This window comes from Schistocerca gregaria, chromosome X (genome assembly GCF_023897955.1).
Source record: "Schistocerca gregaria isolate iqSchGreg1 chromosome X, iqSchGreg1.2, whole genome shotgun sequence".
NCBI classification, from domain to species: domain Eukaryota; kingdom Metazoa; phylum Arthropoda; class Insecta; order Orthoptera; family Acrididae; genus Schistocerca; species Schistocerca gregaria.
Genome location: NC_064931.1, coordinates 665,415,717 through 665,437,589, shown reverse-complemented (window position 1 = coordinate 665,437,589; position 21,873 = coordinate 665,415,717). Strand labels below are relative to the sequence as shown.

The window sequence follows — 21,873 nt, the reverse complement described above, 5'->3', positions numbered from 1 at the left end:
AAGTCTAAATAAATATCCATACGGTAAATAGTTTTCCGTCTACACAGGCTCAAGCAGCGAAAGATTAATTATAATGACAATGTACTCATTACACGTGTATTTTGAGAGGTTGCATCAACAACTGTTTTATCATCAAACAGCATCATCATAAAACACGTAAAAAGATAGATTCCTGAGTGACACAACCAACAACGTATAACAGAATTATACATGCCAATCTTAATCATTTGAAATTCAGTACGCACAGAAAGTTAGGCATATGACAATATGAACACCTCTTACGACATCCCTAAGTTTACAAATCAGCTTTTTATTTTTATGTTGACAGTGTTTAGTAGTAGGCTATTTGTTACTGAGAAACACATGTTCGCTGACGTATTCCTCAATGTTCCAAGCAACGATGAAGATAATATGGTTTTTAATGATATCAAAACTGAAATGAATCATTTGTGTACCTAAGAAGTAGGTAGGCTCACTCTCTCTATGCAACAAACTGCATACCATAATGAACTGTCCTCATAAATTAAAACTATGTGCCGGAGAGGTACCACAATTCAATCCCGATGGTTTCCTTTCACGATCGTGTGGTAGCGTTCCATTATTCTGGGACTAAATGTTTCTATGAATGTCGGGAAATAATTTGACCAGTAGTAGTAGAAGCGTGTGACTCAAGTAACAAGCTTGTTTCAAACGGGGTGGATGAACATCAGGTTCTAAAAGATTTATCGACAATTCTAGCTAGTTGTTCAGTTCCAAAGATGAGAACATTAAATTTACAGTAGAACATGTACACAAACAGACTACAAACTTCCTCGATTTAAAAATAATATGCGTTGCTTTGATATACACAGGAAACACACGTTACTATAAAAAATATATCATGCCATCCCCATTCGTAAGTACTTGCTACTTTCGGATCAATGATACACAGAGTGGTCAGATTACAGTTTTCAGAGACTTAAAAGAAAAAGAAATAAACGCAAGACAACAAATTTCGGAAAAGAAGGAGTATCCTATATAAAATAGATTTCCTTTATCATACGCATTGCAAAAAACAATGAAATGGAACTTACATCACACACACCACTAACTACAACAAGACATTCCACCACAGACAGGAATTCTTCGGCAACCTCTCTTATGAAATAGTTAATACATTCAACCAACTGAATATAGATATTTCTTTTTGTACAAAAAAAAGTGTCATTCCTGATATTAAACATAACAAATAACTCAGAAAAACTGACACGTTGTGGCATATACAGGGTTTTTAAAAGCAAGGTGTCGAATATTTTGAGAGGTGGTAGTAATCATGGAAACAAGGAAAGTAAGTCTAATATATATGGATAAACAAACTCTCCGAAATAAACACGTCTTTATAGGAAGGGCTCCGCGATGCTTGGTTGCAGATATTAGCACAGTCGTTGCATTGGCGCTCCGTCAAATGTGTCGGCAGGATATAATAATGTCTTACTTACGGTACACTACCTACCATTAGGTGCTCTGAAGTCTGTTGTGTGGTTCGAGTCTTTCTGTTGGCTACGTTAGTTTTCGTCGTGTTTGTGTGCCTTATTGTACATAACTGTCGACCCTGGGTACGTATCATGGTGTTTTACGTTTTTCCAAACGCGGATTCAATTATGTGTTTACTGTTGTTGAGCTGGTTGTACGTACAAATGGTATAGTACATTTACGTTTTCTCTCTTCCACCACATATTAGCAATGGAAGCCTACTACTCTACAAGTGAAATGACGAATATGACACTGTACTATGGATTAGCATCTGGACATAGCCTGCGAGCCCGTGCCTTCAACGCTGAGAAATATTCACAGCGCAGTGTCCTCTGATAAGCTGTTCCGCAGACTTTTCCAGCGTCTGAGGGTCATACATACACTTGCACCTCGGAAGACTGACAGTGGGAGGCTCCGCAAAATCCGTACGCTTGGCATAGAGGAGCGTGTGCTACGTTCGGTGGAAGAAACCAATGGGACCGGTGTGCGACGATTAGCAGCAGCTGAAGGCGTGCCACGCTCTCTTATCTGGGAGGTACTTCATGAACAGTTTCTGTACTCGTATCATCTACAGCGCGTTCAGGTCCTAAGGTCACATGATCATCATGGCAGACGGCGGTTCTGTCAATGGCTGTTGCAGAAGTGTGCCGCAGATCCACTGTTCTCATCCGAGGTTTTATTTACCGATGAGGTTAGGTTCACAAGAGATCGTGTTGGGAATTTCTATGACCAGCATGTATGGGTCGACGTAAATCCTCAAGCAATTCAGGAAAAAGGGAATCAACACCGATTGTCAATCAGCGTATAGGCAGGCGTACTTGGCGACAGATTAATATGGCCATTCGTGCTACCACAAAGATTGACTGGGGAGCATTGTCTGGACTTTCTCACTAATGTATTGCCTACCATACTTGCTGGCCAGGGTGGCCGAGTGATTCTAGGCGCTACAGTCTGGAACCGCGCGACCGCTACGGTTGCAGGTTCGAATCCTGCCTTGGGCATGGATGTGTGTGATGTCCTTAGGTTGGTTAGGTTTAAGTAGTTCTAAGCTCTAGGGGACTGATGACATCAGAGGTTAAGTCCCATAGTGCTCAGAGCCATTTGAACCATTTTTGAACCTACCATACTTGGAGGCTCTGCCATTGCAGCAACGAATACAAAAGCGGTTTATGCATGATGGCGCTTCAGCACACTTCCGTCACGATGTGCCCGAATATCTTATGCATACATTTCAGAACCACTTGATCTGTCGGGGGCGGGAGGGAGAGAGGGGTGGGAGGGGAGGGCGCACGCCTTGGCCTGCTCGTTCCCCAGACCTGAATTACCTAAACTTTTGGTTATGGGGACCTTAAACGAACTGGTCTACGCCAATCAGCGATGTGTGGACACTACAGGGCCGCCTTCAATGCGTGCCCGCATGTACAACAACAAGTGGGTATACTTCAAATGGATGCTACGTTGAACATCTCCTGTAAACACGTGTTTATTGCAGAAAGTATGCATTCCCGGATCAGTGTTTATTGGACCTATCTCAGAAAGTATGCCTTTCTGGACCCATGTTTATTTGAGTTGCTTTTCTTCTTTCGATGAATACTACCACCTCTCAAAGTATTCGACACTTTTTAACAACCTGTAGACGACCAACTGCAAAAAATTGATCATTTCTATGTAGATCAAAGTGGCAAGAATTTTAGAGTGAGGTTTAAAGAACGCTGAAGGTTGCGTGCGTAGCTCGGGTAATTAATGAGGAGGTACTGAATCCATGTGGAGAGAAAAGAGCTTTAGGTATAACTTGCCTAAAATATATACAATATTCTGCGGAATCAATGAAGAGTTCACGTGGCAATATAGGGCCTTGTGGAGGGCAAAAATTTTAGAGGGTGGCCAAGGATTGAGTACAAGAAGAAGGTTCAAATGGATATAGGTTGTAATAGTTTCTTAGTAGAGTCGCTGCATCAAATCAATATTTAGACTTGAGAACATTGTAACAAATTTGAGGCGATCGGTTCGCGGAAAACACAAATTGTAATTGTAAACGTATTTGTAACTGTAAGAGAACTTAGACTGTTTTATCATCTAATCTGTTCATAGCGGGCACTAACTTCGCTGCACTAATAACTGGCGCTTGTCGTAGGTTACATGATGACACTTCAGAAACTATGAATATCAGGCACGTCAGAAAAACCATCAGTAGTTGAACACAAAACCATTCAAAAAGTAAGGATCATCAACTGAATTCTCAGCCACCATAATACTGATGTGAGCGAGTAGCTGATGTTGAAGCTTTAGTCGTATACAGAACACTGGAGTCGTGAAATGATGTACGCACAACTGTGGAGTCGAGAGATGCTGGGCGTCAAATTAATCTCTGTTACAATTTTGTGCAACTATGAAGGCATGTGGCAGAGAGAGTAGGGCAGCCTCAAGAGGGTGTATCACGCCTTGGCCAAGTACTTAGCAACGTTCTATTGATTCCGTCTTTCATCAGCACGGTGATGAATGTGAAAAACATTTCGTGCTTATTTTATTGTTCGTGCACGGCGACGATCATTTTGCCACTATTGTGTTCGTTATGGATAACGTAAAGAAAACTAACAAATGTCACACGAATAATCGAGAGCACTAGGCGCTCCTTGTAAGTCACGTTATCGAGAAAATGTCAGAAGCGAAAACAGTGTTCCGTGATGAAGTTTGCTCCGGCGTTGCCACTTTTCGAGAAGAGAGGACAGCTGCAGCATGTGGTGTGGGACGGAGATAGAGAGCACTCTAACGACACCGAAAAGTAATCTCTCTTTCTCTCTCTCTCTCTCTCTCTCTCTCTGTCTTTTCGCAGAACGCATCACTCACCCGTCTTCTTAGCTGCTCGCCACTCTAGAAGTGAGTAGGGTCAGCTCATGTGGCTTGCAGCAGAGAGTGCCAGATGTAAAGAGCCTCTCGACTGTTTCCACGCTTGAGGTCATTTCGATATCTGGTGCGTATATTATATCATTTGGTCATCATACAATTACGTCCTCTATCAGTCGATTAGGAAATAAATTTACTGTTAATACTGAAAGAAATTAACGTTAAGGTAAAGGATAACCTTGTCTACAGAAGCAAATATTATACTGTTATAAAGAAATTTTAAAACGCTGAGGAATGAGCGTCACTTCGCAAGCTCTATTGGCAAAGTCGACATATTTAATGTGCATGTTTAAAAATATTAGAACAAGCTGTTTGATATGAATCAATACTGGCCTAATAAATACTTACCCCCAAAGTGACTTTCCTAAAAAAAAAAAACAAATTATGGCTAACTATTTCTAAACAATGGCAGCATAACTAACAGCAGTAAAAATTGTGATAGATGTGGTTTTCTTATGAGTAGACTGGATTTCAGCATTTTTTGGAAAGTTTTGGCTGCATCAGCTTTAGGACACCTTACCCCAACATTTTGATGATGCTGACGTTAAATTTAATGGCACATAAAACTTGCTCAAACTACACTGACGGAAAAACAATCACAACACCAAGAAGGAGTTGTTCGACATGAAACAAAAAAAAAAAATGGTTGGCGTTTTCCTACATCTGAAATATCGTGTTTACTCAAATTTCGCGCCAGGCACACGAGAGTGGCGTTAGTAGCACCACTATGAGGATGCAAATCAGGTTTGCTTTAAATACTGGCTGTAACGGTCGTGACAGTTATCTTTGATAATGGACCTGGTGCGTTGGTATTACTCAAGAATGCCTCTTAGGCGACAAAGACGCCATTATCAACACCTCACAGAGTTTGAACGAGGTCGTGTAATAGGGCTACGAGAAGCTGGATGTTCCTTCCACGACACTGTAAAAACACTTGGCAGGAATGCAGCCACCGTTCATGACTGCTAGCAGCAGTAGTCAGGAGAATGTACGGTCGCAAGATGGATGGACTCCGGACGGCCACGTGGCACTTCCGAGAGGGAAGACAGTCGTTTTCGGCATAGGGCTCTGGACGCATTGTACTGCAGCTGCAGCAGCAATTTCAGTAGCAGTTGACACCACAGTGACACAACGAACTGTTACAGACCGGTTATTTCAGGGACATCTACGAGCCAGACGCCCTGTAACGTGCATTGTGCTGACCCCAAACCACCGCCATTTGCGACTTCAGTGGTGTCAAGCGAGAGCTCATTTGAGGACAGGGTGGAGGTCTGTTGCGTTTTCTGATGAAAACTCGTTCTGCCGCTGTTCCAGTGATTGTCGTGTATTGGTTAGGAAGTGGCTAGTTGAGGGCCTGCGACCAACCTGCCTGCGTGCTGGACACACTGGACGTACACCTGAAGGTGTGGTCGAGGGTGCGATTTCGTATAGCAGTACGAGCACTCTCGTGGTTATCCCACGCAGACTGATTGCATATTTGTACGTTAGTCTGGTGATTCAACCTGTTGTGCTACCATTCATGAACAGCATTCCAGCCAGTGCTGTCACTGAATCTCCTTTTCGCTAATAAGCACTAAGAGGGCTGCAGAACTGAGCGTAGCTATTTGATAGTCTGGCAAATGTCAATAGTATCACATGTTCTTACTCTCTGATACATTGCGGAGATGTTTGCGAATCAACATGGAGTACTACCACAGAGCCTAGTAACAGGTACATAGTATGCCACACATTAGTATCTCTTTGTCAGCGCCGGCCGCGGTGGTCTAGCGGTTCTAGGCGCTCAATCCGGAACCGCGCGACTGCTACGGTCGCAGGTTCGAATGCTGCCTCGGGCATGGATGTGTGTGATGTCCTTAGGTTAGTTAGGTTTAAGTAGTTCTAAGTTGTAGGGGACTGATGACCACAGATGTTAAGTCCCATAGTGCTCAGAGCCATCTTTGTCAGCCTGATGCCGGCAATGAGAATTTCTCCTATCATCAGTATTCGAATGGGCTATCTATGGAACGATAACCACACCATTTAGATCATGGAAAAGTAAAGGAAGAGTTTAATTTATTATCCCATCGACACCGATATCACAAATACGGAACATAAATTCGGACTCCATAAAGATGCTCAAGGAAACTGGTTGTGGCCGCTTCAACGGAAACATCCCGGCATTCGCCTTAAGCGATTTTAGGAAACCGTGGGAAAGCTAAACCTGTTGGCCAACTGTGGATTTGGAGACCGTTACACACAATTGCGACTATACATTGTCAGCTGTAGAATCGTGACATACTCTCTTTCATGTTGCACGCAGATAAATGAACTGGAGTGTAGTTGATACTTACCGTGATATTGCGACCTGGTGTGTCTTCGACGAGCTGTCTTGCGATGTCCTTGCAGATCTTTCGCGTGGCTGGCGACATCTTGGAGTCGTCCTCCCAGTAGCGGCTAGCCGAGTGGGCATACAGGGCAGCGGGCGTCGCGTGCGTCACACGTGTGTTCGTCACGATGCCTGTCGCCATGCCTGCGCACACCATACACCACCATACTGATCAGAGTCAGTACAACATGTTTGCACCGCCATACTGGTGACAGTCTGTACAACGTACCTGCACACACCACACACCCGAGCGGTTCTAGGTGCTTCAGTCCGGAACCGCGCTGCTGCTACGGTCGCAGGTTCGAATCCTGCCTCGGGCATGGATGTGTGTGACGTCCTTACGTTAGTTAGGTTTAAGTAATTCTAAGTTTAGGGGAATGATGCCCTCAGATGTTAAGTCCCATACTGCGTAGAGCCATTTGAACCACAACATACATCGCCATATCGACCAGAGGTGATACATGTATACACACATCATACATCACCATACTGACTAGAGACAGTATAACATGCCAGCGCACACTATCATCGTCGCACTGACCAGAGGTAGTACACACATAAAAATCATACTGTAGTAAAATATGCCTGTCTTAATCCCCAAATACACGATTAACAGATGAATGAATAATGGAAGCACTTTGTGTTACTGTTTTCTATGTGTGGTGTAGAGTACCCAATAAGCTCAGAAGATCGTGGACTGCGGGATTACACGAGGCAAAATCGTGACCACAATAACAGAGTAATTAACAAAAGATAAATTAAATTAGAAAAGTTTTTATGAAATTTCAGATTTATTTTTAATTTACTTCACGTTGGCATTACTTTACGTTACGAACCAAAAAAGTAGAAGGAATCTGTCAGATACTTCTCCATTCTCACAAATGGTTTAAAGAAATGCCCTCTTCTTAAAGCTGTATCCAAAACAGTTCTCTGACTTCGTGCTTCGTTCATCACCTTATGGTATTGTATTTTATGTTAACCGGGGACCTAGAAACGACGGAGAGTCTCCGTCCCCGCCGCAGCCGCAGTGGTCCACAACCCCACGACGACTACCGCAGTCCACTTTACCCCTCCGCCGCCCCACATCGAACCACTTTCGCAGGGTTATTGTGCAGTTCGGTCGCCCGTGCCCCCACCCCCCCCCCCCCCCCACCCCTCCCGAGAACGTCTCACACTAGACGACTGTAACCCCTATGTTTGCGTGGTAGAGTAATGGTGGTGTATGCGTACGTGGAGAACTTGTTTGCGCAGCAATCGCCGACATAGTGTAGCTGAGGCAAAATAAGGGGAACCAGCCCGCATTCGCCGAGGCAGATGGAAAACCGCCTAAAAACCATCCACACACTAGCCGGCTCACCGGACCTCGACACAAGTCCGCCAGGCGGATTCGTGCCGGGGACGAGGCGCTCCTTCCCACTCCGGAAAGCCGTGCGTTAGACCGATCGACTAACCGGGCGGGCTCGTTGACCATACTGAGTTCCTCAGTTGCATAACTCCACTAGCAGTTGTTTCTTTCGGCATAATGTCGCTCGATTTCATCCCTTGCTCTCTTCCACAATGGGCTAGTGGCCTCTATCTCAGTACCTGGTTCTGGACAATCAGTATTGCATTATTGTCGTTCGATCAGAAATGCAGCTTTTGACTGCCTACAACCTCAATTGTTTTATTTTGTTGTAACTAGTATATCCTAACATAATGAACTGCTGCATCAATACACAATCAGTATGTTTCAGAAGGCACTCACAACAATGCCAATGGTTAATTGCGGAAGAGATGTATACTTGCAAACCATGAGTATCCATGCTAGTGCAAAACTGAGTGGGTGAGAATAATGCAACGCCACGCGACAACAAACCATTCGAGATGCAGCTGCCTGTTGTGTTAACGGCTGCCTACGCATGGGGCGGAGATACAGTAACCTGGCATCTACTAGTCTCCAACTAACGGCGAGGGATAATACGGAGTGCTCTAGCCAGTCCATTACTTGTACCCGGATGGCAGCAGCACATGTGAAGGGGTTATGATGTGCTAACATTAATGACGCGCGTCATTCTCTCCACGGTCCCAATCAGTCCAAAGTCAGACTACTATTATATCCAAACCCCCACATGTCTAAATGTCGTACAGCCCTACCAGACGGTCACATGTCAAATTCTATCAGACGCTTGTATGATTGCCTGAAACCAGCAGACGGCATTTTTTTTTCGTTTGTCACGGTCCTTCACACTGCTTACTGATCACCTGACGCAGCGCACTCCCATCTTACAGGGCGCAAACTAAACGACACAGTCAAACTTCGGTGGATTGTAGTTGGTTTTTCGAGGAACAAATTCAGAATAGGAATCCCTGTTACATTCAGTGACGCTTCAGAGCATCGAAGTTGTAGTCACACGCTTGCGGCTAGGCCACCTCCTCAAGACAAGACCTACAACCCCTGGACGTTTGTCAGTACCGTTTCGTTATACTCTGTACACATTGTTAGGCTTGATAACATGGTCACAGGAAGAGACCACTAATGTACTCTGGTGCCTTGTCGTATCATCACACATCATTGCAAAAACTTATTTTTACAAAAACAGATCATTTCAAACACCAATCACCACTATACTCTCAACGCGTAGGTGATGCATGAAATGAAGCTCCCTATCAAGTTACCCACCTGGCATCGAGTCATATCTATGAGCAAATTATATAACATAGCACTGAAAATAATTTTTATTTTATGTTCGTTTGTTTTGAATAGGTTTTGAACACCATTCTGTTTTCCGATGTTCCTCCTAAGAGTCGTCAGGCGTATTTTCTCTATTGTTTCGGCAGATATTTGCCATTTCGTTTTTGAGAGCTATAACTCGAGTCGCCTGAAACAAAAACTGCTCATCGCGTCTTTCGTGCTATTCCTAATGTCAATGGAAAGCGTCGGTTTGTTCCCTGTTACGAACGATATGATATTTGAAACGGAATTTAAGTACCCATTCGATACATCTGTCGCAAAACAGTCTAGTATGATACTCGTCTCATCGATGTGCATTAACAGAGACAGTAAAATACGATGAATAATCAGTATTGGAGCAGTGCCAGTATCGCCATGGCCTGCGCCGACTGCAACGCTATGTAATCGTGCTGCTCACTCGCTGCTGGAGTACTTGTTTTTCTTCGTGATTTCCTGTCTCGTTAATTCATATAGATAAAACAAATATTGCATTAGACTAACTTTGTACTGCTGTATTGAAAGGGCACGTACAATTCCACAACAAAAAAGACTTTGTTCGTAACGGGACACAAACCGACGACTCCAGCGACATTGGACGTCGCATGAAAGATGTGATGAGCTGTATTTGTTGTGAGGTGACTCCAGCAACACGTTGCAAAAACAAACTTGCAAATATATACCGAAACACTAGCTAAAATGCACATGACGACTCTTAGGATTCAACCGACAAACGTCCAGGTGATTTTGAGGCATACCTACTTTTTATCTTCGTATAATGTACCCCCCTCCCCCCACGAACCATGGACCTTGCCGTTGGTGGGGAGGCTTGGGTGCCTCAGCGATACAGATGGCCGTACCGTAGGTGCAACCACAACGGAGGGGTATCTGTTGAGAGGCCAGACAAACGTGTGGTTCCTGAAGAGGGGCAGCAGCCTTTTCAGTAGTTGCAGGGGCAACAGTCTGGATGATTGACTGATCTGGCCTTGCAACATTAACCAAAACGGCCTTGCTGTGCTGGTACTGCGAACGGCTGAAAGAAAGGGGAAACTACAGCCGTAATTTTTCCCGAGGACATGCAGCTTTACTGTATGATTAAATGATGATGGCATCCTCTTGGGTAAAATATTCCGGAGGTAAAATAGTCCCAAATTCGGATCTCCGGGCGGGGACTACTCAGGAGGATGTCGTTATCAGGAGAAAGAAAACTGGCGTTCTACGGATCGGAGCGTGGAATGTCAGATCCCTTAATCGGGCAGGTAGGTTAGAAAATTTAAAAAGGGAAATGGATAGGTTAAAGTTAGATATAGTGGGAATTAGTGAAGTTCGGTGGCAGGAGGAACAAGACTTCTGGTCAGGTGGCTACAGGGTTATAAACTCAAAATCAAATAGGGGTAATGAAGGAGTAGGTTTAATAATGCATAGGAAAATAGGAATGCGGGTAAGCTACTACAAACAGCATAGTGAACGCATTATTGTGGCCAAGATAGATACGAAGCCCACACCTACTACAGTAGTACAAGTTTATATGCCAACTAGCTCTGCAGATGATGAAGAAATTGAAGAAATGTACGATGAAATAAAAGAAATTATTCAGATAGTGAAGGGAGACGAAAATTTAATAGTAATGGGTGACTGGAATTCGAGTGTAGGAAAAGGGAGAGAAGGAAACATAGTAGGTGAATATGGATTGGGGCTAAGAAATGAAAGAGGAAGCCGCCTAGTAGAATTTTGCACAGAGCACAACTTAATCATAGCTAACACTTGGTTTAAGAATCATGAAAGAAGGTTGTATACGTGGAAGAACCCTGGAGATACTAAAAGGTATCAGATAGATTATATAATGGTAAGACAGAGATTTAGGAACCAGGTTTTAAGCTGTAAGACATTTCCAGGGGCAGATGTGGACTCTGACCACAATCTATTGGTTATGACCTGTAGATTAAAACTGAAGAAACTGCAAAAATGTGGGAAATTAAGGAGATGGGACCTGGATAAACTGAAAGAACCAGAGGTTGTACAGAGTTTCAGGGAGAGCATAAGGGAACAATTGACAGGAATAGGGGAAAGAAATACAGTAGAAGAAGAATGGGTAGCTCTGAGGTATGTAGTAGTGAAGGCAGCAGAGGATAAAGTAGGTACAAAGAAGAGGGCTGCTAGAAACCCTTGGGTAACAGAAGAAATATTGAATTTAATTGATGAAAGGAGAAAATATAAAAATGCAGTAAATGAAGCAGGCAAAAAGGAATACAAACGTCTCAAAAATGAGATCGACAGGAAGTGCAAAATGGCTAAACAGGGATGGCTAGAGGACAAATGTAAGGATGTAGAAGCTTATCTCACTAGGGGTAAGATAGATACTGCCTACAGGAAAATTAAAGAGACCTTTGGAGAGAAGAGAACCACGTGTGTGAATATCAAGAGCTCAGATGGCAGCCCAGTTCTAAGCAAAGAAGGGAAGGCAGAAAGGTGGAAGGAGTATATAGAAGGTTTATACAAGGGCGATTTACTTGAGGACAATATTATGGAAATGGAAGAGGATGTAGATGAAGACGAAATGGGAGATACGATACTGCGTGAAGAGTTTGACAGAGCACTGAAAGACCTGAGTCGAAACAAGGCCCCCGGAGTAGACAACATTCCATTAGAACTACTGACGGCCTTGGGACAACCAGTCCTGACAAAACTCTACCAGCTGGTGAGCAAGATGTATGAGACAGGCGAAATACCCTCAGACTTCAAGAAGAATATAATAATTCCAATCCCAAAGAAAGCAGGTGCTGACAGATGTGAAAATTACCGAACTATCAGTTTAATAAGCCACGGCTGCAAAATACTAACGCGAATTCTTTACAGACGAATGGAAAAACTGGTAGATGCAGACCTCGGGGAGGATCAGTTTGGATTCCGTCGAAATGTTGGAACACGTGAGGCAATACTGACCTTACGACTTATCTTAGAAGAAAGATTAAGAAAAGGCAAACCTACGTTTCTAGCATTTGTAGACTTAGAGAAAGCTTTTGACAATGTTGACTGGAATACTCTTTTTCAAATTCTAAAGGTGGCAGGGGTAAAATACAGGGAGCGAAAGGCTATTTACAATTTGTACAGAAACCAGATGGCAGTAATAAGAGTCGAGGGGCATGAAAGGGAAGCAGTGGTTGGGAAAGGAGTGAGACAGGGTTGTAGCCTCTCCCCGATGTTATTCAATCTGTATATTGAGCAAGCAGTAAAGGAAACAAAAGAAAAATTTGGAGTAGGTATTAAAATTCATGGAGACGAAGTAAAAACTTTGAGGTTCGCCGATGACATTGTAATTCTGTCAGAGACGGCAAAGGACTTGGAAGAGCAGTTGAACGGAATGGACAGTGTCTTGAAAGGAGGATATAAGATGAACATTAACAAAAGCAAAACGAGGATAATGGAATGTAGTCAAATTAAATCGGGTGATGCTGAGGGAATTAGATTAGGAAATGAGACACTTCAAGTAGTAAAGGAGTTTTGCTATTTAGGAAGTAAAATAACTGATGATGGTCGAAGTAGAGAGGATATAAAATGTAGACTGGCAATGGCAAGGAAAGCGTTTCTGAAGAAGAGAAATTTTTTAACATCGAATATAGATTTATGTATCAGGAAGTCGTTTCTGAAAGTATTTGTTTGGAGTGTAGCCATGTAGGGAAGTGAAACATGGACGATAACTAGTTTGGACAAGAAGAGAATAGAAGCTTTCGAAATGTGGTGCTACAGAAGAATACTGAAGATAAGGTGGATAGATCACGTAACTAATGAGGAGGTATTGAATAGGATTGGGGAGAAGAGAAGTTTGTGGCACAACTTGACTAGAAGAAGGGATCGGTTGGTAGGACATGTTCTGAGGCATCAAGGGATCACAAATTTAGCATTGGAGGGCAGCGTGGAGGGTAAAAATCGTAGAGGGAGACCGAGAGATGAGTACACTAAGCAGATTCAGAAGGATGTAGGTTGCAGTAGGTACTGGGAGATGAAGCAGCTTGCACAGGATAGAGTAGCATGGAGAGCTGCATCAAACCAGTCTCAGGACTGAAGACAACAACAACAACAACAACATAATGTACCCGCGGTCTCCGGTGGGTCGTTACAGAGATACTGAATTTCGTTCGGTTTCTTGCTCCATTCACCTCCGTATCTGTGTTGCACTGAAAATAGTGCAAAACAGTTCAAATGTCGACGGTGTGTGCTGCGTGTCTTCTTTCCATTTGCTCACGATTCCTGCTGTTTAAAAGAGTAATGCCCTCTTTTAATATGTTGCTCTCAAATGTGCATTCAGCACTGCTCGGCTCTCTCTAGAGTTTTGTTTTCCGGAACTGATAGATGTGCGTTAACAGTGATACAAAGTAATACTAATACTTATTGATGAAGAGTTGGTCAATACAGGGTGCTTTTTTCCACCGTGTACACACTCTAGGGATTGATCGATGGGAGGATGAAGAACAAAAAAGGTCAAATGAACTTATGTACGGAATACATGGTTTCCAAGCTAGGAGTTGGGTTGTTTGGGGGAGGAGACCAGACAGCGAGGTCATCAGTCTCAGCGGATTAGGCAAGGATGGGGAAGGAAGTCGGTCGTGCCCTTTCAAAGGAACCATCCCGGCATTTGACTGGAGTGATTTAGGGAAATCACGGGAAACCTAAATCAGGATGGCCGGACGCGAGATTGAAGAGTCGTCCTCCCGAATGCGAGTCCAGTGTGCTAGTTTCCAAGATGGGGACCATTTATTCAGTCATACGTTGTTACAGAGGTTGCGGTCTAATACGCGCTGTACCATACAGCCACAGTTACAGTATGTGTTGAAAATGGTTTCCATGTGCCTCAATGCATGAGCGTACTTGCGGTAGCGTGTTCTGTATCTCACGTTCACATCGGCCAGGCTGTATCCGAACAGTGTCAAAGGCAGCATGAATACGCTGCTCCAGTGTCTCCACATATGGAATGGGCTCTCCATACACGATGCTTTTGAGATGGCCCAATAGCCAGAAATCGCACGGGTTGAGATCCGGTGAACGAGCAGGCCATGGGACTGGACCCCCTCGTCCGATCCATAGACCAAGGACGACATGATTGAGATTCGTCCGGCGAAGTGGAGTGTAGCACTATCGTGTAGCAGCTACATAACCCTTTGAATCATCAATGGCACTTCTTCCAGCAGGGGAGGCAAAGTCACCCGCAAGGAACGCCAATAGTTCCAGCCTGTTAGGCGACGTGAAAGGAAGACTGGTCACAAAATACGATCGCCAATTTTCCCGGTCCACACATTCCGGCTGCATCGATGCTGATGATTCGCTGTCACCATACCGTGGAGGTTCTGCATACTATTCCACAGATGACTGTTATTGAAGTTGAAGATACCACTCCGTTTAAAGGTGGCTTCCTCTGTGAGTAGGATGAATGATACATATCCAGGAGTCGTGATGACACGGCGAAGAAACCAGTGACAAAACTGCTGCCGATGCGGACAATCTGTCGGTGATAAGGGTAGTAACAATTGTCATGGGGAATGTTCCACACGGTCGTCTAGCTTACCCTGTACTGGCGAGCCAACTGACACGGCAGTCGCCTTCCACAGTGTTAATCATTTTCCTCCAAGTCTGGTGTCCGAACATTTCGGGCACGTCCTTCATGGTTTTCTACTTCCCGAAACAACCCTGCATCAGTGAAACAGCAAAACACTGTTGCAAACACTGAATGCTGTTAGAATGAAACATCCCCCAGGCTGTGGCTAAGCCATGTCTCCATAATATCCTTTCTTTCAGGAGTGCTAGTTCTGCAAGGTTCGCAGCAGAGCTTCTGTTAAGTTTGGAAGGTAGGAGACGAGGTACTGGCAGAAGTAAAGCTGTGAGGACGGGGCGTGAGTCGTGCTTGGGTAGCTCAGTTGGTAGAGCACTTGCCCGCGAAAGGCAAAGGACGCGAGTTCGAGTCTCGGTCCGACACACAGTTTTAATCTGCCAGGAAGTTTCACTGAATGCTGTTATTGTTGTTTGCGGGGATGGGTCTCCTGGTACAAGTTTGCACCCCACCGCACGTTACATTTTGCCTTTCCGTAACTAAACGCCATGTCGACAAGCTCTCGATTCGAATACTAAAGCGTTGTGTACAACGCTGTAACACATCCAGTACAAGGTGAGTCAGTAAGAGAACTGTCACAGACACAATATTACCAATTACTATGGCAAGAGAGGGCCCTAGATCATGACATATAAGAACAGTACCACTATCTAGGAGGAAAGCATGCATATTGAACAGTGACTGCATGGTACAGCGCGTATTAGACCGCAGTCTCTGTAACGAAATATGATTGAATAAATGGTCTCAAGGATCGAAACCACGAATTTGTGGACATAAGTTCAGTAGACCCTTTTTATTCTGGATCCTCTCATCGATCACGGTGAAAAAAATCACCGTGTATATAGCTGGTGTATGGATTCGCTGAATGCAAAGGAAGACCGGTACAACTATTTTACGCTGAGCTGCTCCCTCACCGATAGAAACAACATTGCTGTACTTCTGTATTTGGGAGTTTCGCAATACTCTGTGTTGTACATTATGGTTACCGCGTGTTACAGATTCATTCACTGTTGTCAAGGTCTTTTCACAGGAACAAGGGTGACTGCGGTAACAAACCGAATAAATAAAATTGCCTTATACTCAGTAACGACCCGCCAGACGGCTTGGATCCCTCTGAGAGCGTTCACCATGTACGAAGTGATTCAGCTGACCCTAGCGATGTCGTTTGATGGAAACCACAACGTTATATCTGGCCTTCAAAAATCACGGTCGAGGGTTTCACACTTTCTCGCTCTCTACGTGCAAACTATTAGTCCTACAGAAAAAATGAACAGCAAATTTTTGTGAGAAATTTTAAGTACCTAAATTTTGTACTGCGATACGTTTTCGCTAGAGGTCGTAGTTCACGAGTTATTCAAGAAAAATGTATAAAAGTGACCTTCAAACGCACTCATTGCCACACTCAGCGTCCACCGGTCAAGATTTCTGGTGTGTCTTCATGGCACTCCCACGTAACAGTGTACAAAAGTGTGCTACTGCACGAATTAAATCCCACATTATACCTTTTTTTTATCTTCAATGACAGGCCTTATTACGCCATCGGCTTAGCGGAGCACTTACGAATTGTAAAATTACCTTTTTTTTAATTTCACCTAAAATTTTTGTGAATTTTGACAGCATAAAATAAACAATAAAATCATTGTATTCGTCAGGCCCTCTGATACGAAACTACTGTGCTTGTGATAACGAACTTTGCATCGAATTGTCATCGTAATTCGTTTTGGTGCAACGTTTACAAAAGTCGTTTTTCATTCATTGCCCTCACGGGCACGTTTAAGTCAATAATGTTAACAAAATAGCCGGCTATACTGGCGACGTAATAGCCCAATAATTGGAGACCAGAAAAGGTCGAATATTAGGAATAATTTGTGTAATCGGAAATTTCTGTACAGTGGTGGGAGTGAGTGCTACGAACAACATACTAGAAATCACGACCGGTGAGGGATGAGTGTGAGAGTGGAAGTGGAAATGAGTTTGAGGGTCACTTTTCTGCGTTTTCTTGAATAATTCGAGAACAAAGGCCTGCAACGGAACTGTATCCTTGTATAAAATCTAACCACGTTAAATTTCCTACAGAAAGGTCCTGCTCATTTTCTCTGCAGGACTAAGAATTAGTGCGTAGCATGCGCGAGAATATGAAATGTTCGCACATATTTTTTGAAGGCCAGATATAGAGTTGCGAGTTGCATGAAACAACATTATTAGGGGTAGCTGTAACACTCTGCATATACCGGGTTCTCTCCTAAGTGGTCAGGCGGATTTTGGCTAATGTTTCCGCATATTATTTTCAATTTCGGTTTCGACAGAGTGTAGATGGACTCGGGCCAAACAAGTACCGCTTATCACATGTTTCATGCGTCGCCTAGCGTCAACGGAAAGCGCCAGTTTGTTTCCAATTACAAAGGGAAGTATTTTACAGCGGAATTTAGCGTGGCCATTCGATAGAAAGGTCGCAAGTTAGTTTATTGTGGTTTTCAGTTTAGAGATATGAAAACTCCTGGGGAAAAAATAGTGCACCATTTTTGAGCTTCCCAATTCACCCAGGATTTACTGCTGCAACAGTAAATATGGACTACAAAAAATGATTTCATTTACAGATCAATAGAACAAGCGGTTCTGAGGTTCCAGTTATCGACTCATGCTGAAATACCATATTAGTACATTGTGTAGCCTGACACTGGCATCCAACTGATCGTACAGATGACAAGTACTGTCCTGGGATACGTTACGGCAGGCCTGCTCGAGCTGTTCCCGTTGTTCTGTACGAGCTGTTGGCTGACGAGTCGCACGAGTCACTTCTTGTCTAATCATGTATCACACCTGCTCAATTGGAGCCAAGTCCGGAGATCGAGCTGGCCAGGGAATTTGTTGCACGTCTTACAGAGAACGTTGAGTTTCACAGGCAGTATGTGGGCGAGCATTACTCTGTTGTAACAACACATCAGCTTCCTGTTGCAAGAATGGCAAAAGAATGGGTCTAACAACTTTCTGCCCGTACTGAGCGCTGGTTAGCGCCCCTCCAGAAATACCAAAGGTGAACTAGAATTGTAGCTTATTGCATCCATGGAGTGGGACCAGTGTGTCTTGGAGGAATACACTCTACGAGATAGTGCTCACTAGGTCTACGTTCTAAGCGCAAACGACCATTACTTGCGTGCAGGCAGGATCTGCTATCATCACTGAAGACCACAGCGCGCCAAAGCATCTCCCAAGTGACCCTCTGACGGAATCAGTCGAGCCGTGCACGTCGATGCTATAGGATGGGGGGGGAGACAGGCTAGACGTGCGTGTGCTCTTAATCTTACTGATCGGGTCACAAGTCCTCATATCTGTGCCGTCGTGGCTGTACGATCTGCCACTGTTGCCCTTACAATAAGACGATCCTTGCGGGCGTCTGTCATGCGGGGACGTCCGGAACCTCGTCTACGTGTCTGAGAATGTTCACGTAACCACTGATACAAGCATCGTTGCACAACTGACGCAGCACCTCCAACTTGCGTGGCGATTCTCCGAAAGGATCATTCTGCCCCTCAGAAGACCACAATTTCACCCCTTTCAAACTCGCTCGGTTGGTTGTAGGAAGTACCAGTGCATCTCCGTGGCATGGTTGCCTGCTTGCTTCACAAGTTTGCATCACACAAAGCCATCTGGCTGTAAGCAATCCCTATGAAAAGGTTGATGGTGTTCTGGTAGCTATGCCACAACGCTATCTGCTGGTGGACGATGTTGAAACCATTATCAGTACGTCTACTATGCCCCAAGTGGCATATGCAGTCATTGGATCAAAATCGATGTCGCCTTCCCAGGAGTATTAAATACAATAAAACCTTTGTTAGCCACGTTTTTGCCCTACTTACCCGCGCTGTGTGCTACCTCTGTACAGCAGCACTACTCAATCGTACTGGTTATTTTTCAGACCTTATTATCCTTTTCAATACATATGGCTAGACCGTATGTCACAATACACTAATCTGGAACCGTTCTATCGAACAGACGCGTTAACTTCCACTTTAAAAATAATTTTGTTTGTGACTGGATACAAACCGAAGCTTCCTGTAGATACTGAGCGTCGTATGAAACATGTGATGAGTAATAACCGTTTGGGCCGACTCCATCTTCACACTGTAGAAATGAAATTGAAAATATGTGCTGAAACACCAGAGAAAATGCGCCTGACGTCTCTTAGGAGAGACACTCCATATGTCGCTCTTCATCATATAAATTGCCTAATAAAAAGCATCCGCACACCTATTAAATGTCATTAATAGGAGGTAAGTCCACCGTGCGCCTTTATGACGGCGTCAACTCTGATTGGGACACTTTCAATGATGTGTCTGAATGTCAATGGAGGAATGTCAGACCATTCTTCCTCAAGATCCGAAATCAGGGAACAGAGTGTTGTTGTACACTGGGGGTTTTGAGAGAAGTTGACGTTCTAACATATCCCAGTGATGCTGTGTTGGGTTGACGTCAGAATCCTGGGCAGCCCAAGCCAGTTAACTAATGTTTTTTTTCACACATCACTGCTTCACATATGCTGATTTATAATAGGGTGCATTGTCATGCTGAGACAAGCAAACATCATCTCCTACGTCACGCAGTACACAGTGTTGTAAAATGTGTTCGTATCCTGCCGCAATTGGCGTTTTCTTAAGCAGAATAATGGGAACATACCTTAACCATTAAAAACATCCCCACACCGTAGCACCACCTCCTCCGTACTTCACTGTTGGAACTACACATGACATCAGATAACGTTCTCCAAGCATTCGCCAAATCCAAACCCTTCCATCTGACTGCCGTGGGGTACCGCGCAATTCATAACTCAAACTCACTCGTTTCCAGTTATCCGTTGTCGACAGCCTCTTTTTACACCGCCTCAACCATCATTCACCATTGACTGCAGAGATGTGTGTCTTAGGAAGAGACACTCGACCATTGTACCCTTTTTTGTCTCCCTACGCACAGTAACAGCGATAGGTGGGGTGCTGGTAGCCATTTGAAACCCACGAGTGATTTCTTCCGTAGGTTTCATGCATTTTTTACAACCACTCCACGCAATATTCGACGCTCCATGTCTGTCAGGACTTGAGGTCTGCCTGGGTATGGTTGCTCCTTCGCGTTTCCATCTCACAGTCTCTTTACCAACTGTCGACTTGGGCACCTTCAAAAGGACTGTATTGTAATATCACTGATGTACCGGGTGATCAAAAAGTCAGTATAAAATTGAAAACTTCATAAACTACGGAATAATGTAGATAGAGAGGTAAAAACTGACACACATGCTTGGAATGACATGGGGTTTTATTAGAACAAAAAAAAAAAAAACAAAGTTCACAAAATGTCCAACAGATGGCGCTGGACAGTAAAACGTCAGTGACTGCGCATGACAATCGTGTATAAAAAGAGCTGTAATGAGAGAGAGGATCAGATGCGCCAGCAGTCGCAGCATGTTAACGTTACCTGAAAAGGCGCTTTTAGTGAAGCTGTATTATCAGAATTAGGAATGTGTTAGTTCAGCGTTACGATCCTATAGGAAGGGGATTGGAACGGGTAAAGGTCCGTTGACAAATGCAGCTGTGGCGAGAATGATTTCGAAGTTCGAAGCACGGGTTGTTTAGACGATAGACCCCGTAGTGGCCGACCCAGCACAAGGCTTAATGCTGCTGAGACAGTTCAGGAAGAAATTTAGGCTGTAGCTGGTTCGTCTATGCACGGGGAAGTCAGCGCTCTTGCAGTCGCACGTCGCACCGGCATTCCATACACTACTGTTTGGTTGGCACTGAGGCGTACCCTCCGATGCCATCCGTACAAAATCCATCGGCATCATGAACTGTTACTTGGCGATTTAGTGAAGCGGAGGGCATTTGCGATGTGGGCGTTTCAAAAAATGGCGGAAGATGACGATAGGTTGAGTAACGTGTTGTGGACCGACGAAGCTCATTTAATGATCCGAGGGTCTGTCAACGCCCACAACTGCAGAATTTGGGATACCGAAAGTCCTAGAACTGTCATGGAAACTCCATTGCACAACAAGACAGTCACGGTATGGGTTGGATTTACCACATCTACCGTTATCGGACCTTTTTTCTTCGAGGAAATGCGTGATTCTGGTTTTGTAACTGCTACCGTGACGGGTGAGAGGTACGCCAATATGTTACAGAATCGCATCGTCCCTAGCCTGGCTGATAAACACCTGCTGGAACGTACGATGTTTATGCAGGATGGCGCTCCACCCCATATTGTTAGACGCGTGAAAGATCTCTTGCGCGCGTCCACTTTTGTCATGCTTGGCCTCCCAGGTCCCCAGTCCACAGTCCGTGCGATTGTTATTGGCTTTGGGGTTACCTGAAGTCGCAACTGTATCGTGATTGACCGACATCTCTAGGGATGCTGAAAGACAACATCCGACGCCAATGCCTCACCATAACTCCGGACATGCTTTACAGTGCTGTTCGACCGAGCGAGGTGTCGCGGTGGTTAGCACACTGGACTCGCATTCGGGAGGACGACGGTTCAATCCCGTCTCCAGCCATCCTGATTTAGGTTTTCCGTGATTTCCCTAAATCTGGCGGACATTTTTTGAACTTTTATATTTTTTTGGTTCTAATAAAACCCCATGTCATTCCTAGCAAGCGGGATGACAGGGATACAGTCAAGTGGTGGGAGGGGGGGGGGGCGGGTTGCCAGTTCCTTATTAATACAAATGGTATGCCCTATAGTATTACGGGTAACTCTAAAATACACACCGGGAAATTGAAATAAGAACACCGTGAATTCATT

At 44.3% G+C, this 21,873-nt stretch overlaps 1 protein-coding gene across 1 annotated transcript in view; it reads right to left on the bottom strand.

The window, feature by feature from the left end:
• The window catches only part of LOC126298944 (alkaline phosphatase-like), a 1,012,316-nt gene that overhangs the window by 477,047 nt on the left and 513,396 nt on the right, over window positions 1-21,873 (bottom strand). The window contains exon 4 of the mRNA XM_049990545.1: window positions 6,747-6,925. Coding sequence (XP_049846502.1) covers window positions 6,747-6,925 — 179 coding nt within the window. The remainder of the gene's footprint in view (window positions 1-6,746; window positions 6,926-21,873) is intronic.